Source organism: Chenopodium quinoa, unplaced genomic scaffold, assembly GCF_001683475.1.
Source record: "Chenopodium quinoa cultivar QQ74 unplaced genomic scaffold, ASM168347v1, whole genome shotgun sequence".
In the NCBI taxonomy this organism is placed as follows: Eukaryota; Viridiplantae; Streptophyta; class Magnoliopsida; order Caryophyllales; family Amaranthaceae; genus Chenopodium; species Chenopodium quinoa.
Genome location: NW_018743616.1, coordinates 3190429 through 3196428, shown reverse-complemented (window position 1 = coordinate 3196428; position 6000 = coordinate 3190429). Strand labels below are relative to the sequence as shown.

Sequence of the window (6000 nt, the reverse complement as noted above, 5' to 3'; positions counted from 1 at the left end):
CTTTAATATCAATCCGCTTTAAATGGTCCTAACCGGTCATTTAACTTGTTATAGCAAGTTACATGACACGTGTCGGCATTTGATTGGTAAAAGAATAAAAAAACATAAAAAAAATTAAATTTTTTTTAAAGAATAAAATAAAAAAAGTTTTTAATTAATTAATTAAAAAACTAACCCCATTAGCCCAACCACCTTCCATGGCCGCGCAGCCCCACCAGCTCGACCCCCTGCCTGGCCACCAGCGCTGGAGCGCCGCGCCAACACCCCCCCTGAACCGTCAACTCCCTTTCCTCTCACCCTGAAGCCTAGCCACCAACACCACCGCCGGGCGGCCCCACTGCTGCGACCCCAACCAAGTCGCCCCGCTGCCGCAAGCCCTACCAGCCCCTACCATCACCGTTTCCAAACTCCTACCACAACAATATCACCGTCGTCGAACCGTCGAACCCCTGCACCTTTGAACCTACCGCAAATACCAATCACAATCACAACCAATTCGAACCCCAACACCTTCGAACCACCGCAAATACCAACCTCGTTCTGATTCAATTATTGTTTAATTCAATTATTGTTAAATTCAATTATTGTTTAATTTTAAATTTTTGATGAATCACGTAGTGACACGTGTATTTTAAACTAAAAAAACAAAAAAAATTACCTATTTAATAGGTTACCGGTCACCTGGGACCAATTAAAGCGGATTGACATTAAAGGTGGGATTTTTAAAAAATAACCCAAATGTGGGATTATTTTTGGCGGATGCCCCAAAAGTGGGATTATTCCGGGCAAATTTTCCTAACAAAAATCAATACTCAGTACTTCATCTGTAATTTATTAAGCGTTACACTTTGACTTTTCGCATTATTCACTTAGTTGTTTTGACTTGATTAATTAACTACGAGTAATATATAAAAAAACAAATGTTATCGTATTATATATTGTTGGATTCGTTATATTGTATACTTTCATAATATTGATTTTTCTGTAAATTTAGTATTAGTAACATATAATTAAATAAATCAATGGTCAAAGTCGTGTCTCAATATGCGTGTTTGGTGAAAGTGTAATATTTATTAAAACACGAAAAGAATACAAAGTACTTCTTAACATGTATTTGAATTATGAAATAGGTTGAACGGAACAATTTTTTTTTTTTTTTTTGTTTATCGAGCCCCAAAGGCGGGTGATGAGAATCAATCCCAAAATCTCTTATAATCGATAGGGGAGATTTAACCACTTAATCTATCTCTCATTCTCTGAACGGAACAAATCTTAATCACCTAACACTGACCTTAATTTCAATATGTTGTTTAACAACCTATGCCGCATTGTCAATATTTAAAAAAAAAAAAAAAACCATGGGCCATTCGGAATTTCATTGTCCAACTAGCAATATAGCGTGCACAATGACGCGCTACTCGCCCATATCATACACGTCACATCCACGTTCAAGTAATTTCTCCCAATTCGTCTACATTTCTACGTACATTCCAGGAAATTATAATTATACGCCGCACTCCTTTACTTGTACGCGTAACAACTAATATTACCAGTATATATGTTACGTAGTATAACTTCCCTCCATATCAAACTACATACTGCATTACATACATTTAAAAACCAGCCTTACATTACAACGTTCGATTACATTGTTAATTATTGCACATCTATATTATACCTATATTCCGATTATCGACCGTCAACTATTAGCCATAACCCAAAATTTTCATTGATAATAGTATTACTATCAGCTAAGAACGCTTTCTAGCAAACAAAGGCATACCAACGTACATGACGAGCACATTACATGCGAGCTTAGTATGCATTGATGTTTTATTGAAGATACCCGAAACCCTCAGCAAGCCGAGCAAAAGGTGGCAAAGGGCTTTTGCTAGCATCTACTATTCGAGAGCGTTACTATTGCCTCCTCGGAAAAGGCAACGCAATGAGTGTAAATTATTGCACTCTTCTTCTTATACTGTCCTAAACCTAGAACCACATCAATCTTTTTCGAATGTTGATCAAATATCCCTAAGCAAACTTACCAAACAAAAAAACCTACAAACACTTCGAGATTTTGGTGGGGTAGACTCCATTGCTTCTGCTATCAATACCAACTTAGAGAATGGTATTGATGGTGATGAGCGAGACCTTGCAAACCGCCATGAAGCCTTTGGCACAAACACGTACAAAAAACCACCTTCTCAAGGGTTCCTTCACTTTGTGTGGGAAGCCTTTCAGGACTTCACCATCCTTATTCTTCTTTTTTGTGCTGCTCTTTCTCTTGGTTTCGGTATCAAGCAGAGAGGACCGAAAGAGGGATGGTATGATGGAGGGAGCATATTTGTTGCTGTTTTTCTAGTCATCATTGTTTCTTCTCTAAGTAATTTCAGACAGAGTAAACAGTTTGAAAAACTATCCAAACAAAGCAACAACATCAAGATATATGTAATAAGGGGTGGGCGACGACAACAGGTATCAATATATGAGATTGTTGTCGGCGACATAGTCTGCTTGAACACTGGAGATCAAGTACCAGCAGATGGTTTGTTCATTGACGGCCATTCATTACAAATTGATGAGTCTAGCATGACAGGGGAAAGTGATCATGTGGGCATTGACAGAGTTCAATATCCGTACTTGGTATCAGGGACAAAGGTTGCAGATGGTTATGGTAAGATGCTCGTCACCTCAGTTGGCATGAATACAGTCTGGGGAGAGCTGATGAGTTCTGCAAGCCGCAACTCAGATGAACAAACACCACTACAAGCTCGGCTTAACAAGCTAACTTCTTCCATCGGTAAGCTTGGTTTAGTAGTGGCCTTCCTCGTACTTGTAGTGCTGTTGGTTCGATACTTCACAGGGCATACCAAAGATGAGAGTGGAAGAAAGGAATTCAATGGAAGCAAAACAAATGTGAATGATGTGCTCAATGCTATCGTCAGGATTGTTGCTGCTGCTGTTACGATAGTTGTGGTTGCAATCCCTGAGGGACTGCCATTGGCAGTCACTCTCACACTCGCTTATTCAATGAAAAGAATGATGGCTGATCAGGCTATGGTTCGCAAACTCTCAGCATGTGAGACAATGGGTTCTGCTACCACCATTTGCACAGACAAAACAGGCACACTCACCCAGAACCAGATGAAGGTCACAAAAGTCTGGTTGGGCCAGAATCTTATTGAACACGGCACAACCTCTGAGATTGATGCTGATCTTCTTGCATTCATCCAACAAGGTGTTGGGCTCAATACCACAGGAAGTGTCTACAGGAGTTCATCTTCAAGCTCAGATTACGAGTTCTCAGGCAGCCCAACAGAGAAGGCCTTACTCTCTTGGGCCGTGTTGGAGCTCAACATGGACATCCAGAAGCTGAACCAGGGTTGTACGACCCTTCATGTGGAAGCCTTCAATTCACAGAAGAAAAGAAGTGGGGTGCTAATAAAAGATAAAGAAAACAATAAAGTTTATGTACACTGGAAAGGTGCAGCTGAAATGATACTAGATAAATGCTCCTCTTACTATGATGCATCAGGAAATTTGAAGCCTATGAATAATAAGGCAAAGGAAACTTTCGAGCAGATAATTCAAAGCATGGCAGCTAGCAGCCTCAGATGCATTACCTTTGCTCACAAAGAAGTAGTACATAAGGAAAATGAAGTAATGGATCAAGAAAAGCTCACTGATGATGGTCTGACGTTGCTCGGAATGGTTGGTCTAAAGGACCCGTGTAGACCTGGTGTAAAGAAAGCTGTTCAAGACTGCCAAAATGCCGGAGTTAACATCAAGATGATAACAGGGGATAATGTTTTCACTGCACGAGCAATAGCTGTTGAGTGTGGGATATTGCAGCCTGGTGACGACATTAACAGTGCTGTTGTTGAAGGTCCAGAATTTCGGAGCTACACAGAGAAAGAAAGAAGCGAGAAAGTTGACAAGATACGAGTCATGGCTAGATCCTCTCCTTTTGATAAGCTTCTTATGGTGCAATGCCTCAAACAGAAAGGCCATGTGGTTGCAGTAACCGGAGATGGCACAAATGATGCACCAGCATTGAAAGAGGCTGACATAGGGCTCTCTATGGGAATACAAGGGACCGAAGTAGCAAAAGAGAGCTCAGACATTGTCATCCTGGATGATAATTTTGCTTCGGTAGCAACAGTTTTGAATTGGGGTAGATGTGTCTACAACAACATTCAAAAGTTCATCCAGTTCCAGCTTACTGTAAATGTTGCTGCTCTGACGATCAACTTTGTAGCAGCAGTTTCAGCAGGTGAGGTTCCACTAACCGCAGTTCAACTCTTATGGGTCAATTTGATTATGGACACCTTAGGTGCCTTAGCACTTGCAACTGAGAAGCCGGCAAAAGAATTGATGGACAAAGCACCTGTTGGAAGAACGGAGCCACTCATCACAAACGTGATGTGGAGAAACCTTATGTGTCAAGCCCTATACCAGATAGCAGTACTCTTGACCTTACAGTTTAAGGGAGAATCGATCTTTGGTGTAGGAAGCAAGGTGAAAGATACACTGCTATTCAATACCTTTGTGTTGTGCCAGGTTTTTAATGAATTTAATGCAAGGAAGCTGGAGAAGAAGAACATACTTGAAGGGATACACAAGAACAGGTTGTTCCTAGCCATCATTGCCATAACCATTATCCTCCAGGTGGTGATGGTTGAATTCCTAAAGAAATTCGCCAACACAGAAAGATTAAATTGGGGACAGTGGGGTGTTTGTATTGGAATTGCAGCAGTGTCCTGGCCTCTAGGGTGGCTCGTCAAGTTTATACCTGTCGCAGAAAGACCATTTTTCAGCTACATCAAATTGCAGAACGCATGCTTCTGGAAGAAAAACTAAGCAAGGATAATTCACATAATATTATTAGTATGTACTGCTAAAATTCTTGTATTGCTATTTATTTCCAGTGTACATTTGCTGACAACAATTTAGCTTAGCTAAAATTCATTGTATGTACATACCAGTTATGTATGTATAGAAAGAATCATATTCCTTTGCCAAATACATGGTACCATCATATGCTTCATACAGCAAAGAAACATAACTCTAAGTACAAAATTGGATACCATCAATAACATATGAAAACTACCACAACATACAATTCAGTTCTTTGCTACTCATATAAACAAGCCTTTTGGCCCATGCAATGCACGGGTTATTGACAGAAAATTACATTGAGAGATGAGTAAGGAAATATCAATAAGTCATTATAGATTTATAGGTATAATGTGTAATCGAATATATGATTAAAGAAATTAAATTGTTGGAATTTTAATTGAAAATGAGGCTTAAATAAAGGAGGTGGAGGGGCTAAAATTAAAGAGAGAAAAGGAAAAGGTTGGATTAAAGAGTGGAGATGAAGATGAAGTGTGCATGGAAGATGAAGTATAAGTTTAATGAAAGAGTTAACAAAAAAACTTAAAACATTAATAATGTAAGAAAACATGTGGCACTTGGGTTAGAGAATAAGATAGAGAAGTGTAATGGGATGGGAACATGTGTTTTTTCTGGTTAGAGTTTTTAAATATTAAGTATAGATGTTTAGTTTTCCAGTGGCAGAACAAAATGTTAAAATAACACTAAATAGATACTTGCTATAACTCAATCAACCAGATTCTTAAACATAAACAAGCAAGTAGCAGCTTACCAAAATCAATCTATCCTATCCTACACCAAAATGCGGTTACTGATAAAAAAATATTTGCATATCTTTCTCTCTCACATACCATCAAGACTACCTTATAAATAAAATTGATTTGAAGTTTTTGGATGACAGCCTCATATGCAAGAAGTTTTCTGCCCTAAATGCAGAATTAGTACCCTGCTACCATCATCTAAATTGACTAGAAGTTTATAAAGAACTAAACATTGTTCCAAAATTATAGTTGTGCATCTTCTGGCAGATGGAGTACAGATAATCTCAGCTATGAATCCCATGATAGGACATTTCATGCAACATCAAAGAACATTTTCCTCTTA

General features: G+C 38.9%; 1 protein-coding gene across 1 annotated transcript; it reads left to right on the top strand.

Moving 5' to 3' along the window:
- The first annotated feature begins 1051 nt into the window (after positions 1–1051).
- LOC110683079 (putative calcium-transporting ATPase 13, plasma membrane-type) lies at positions 1052–5023 on the top strand. Its single transcript, XM_021859424.1, has one exon. The coding sequence runs from the start codon at positions 1792–1794 to the stop codon at positions 4858–4860; it is 3069 nt and encodes a 1022-aa protein (XP_021715116.1). The 5' UTR covers positions 1052–1791; the 3' UTR covers positions 4861–5023.
- The last annotated feature ends 977 nt before the right edge of the window (positions 5024–6000 follow it).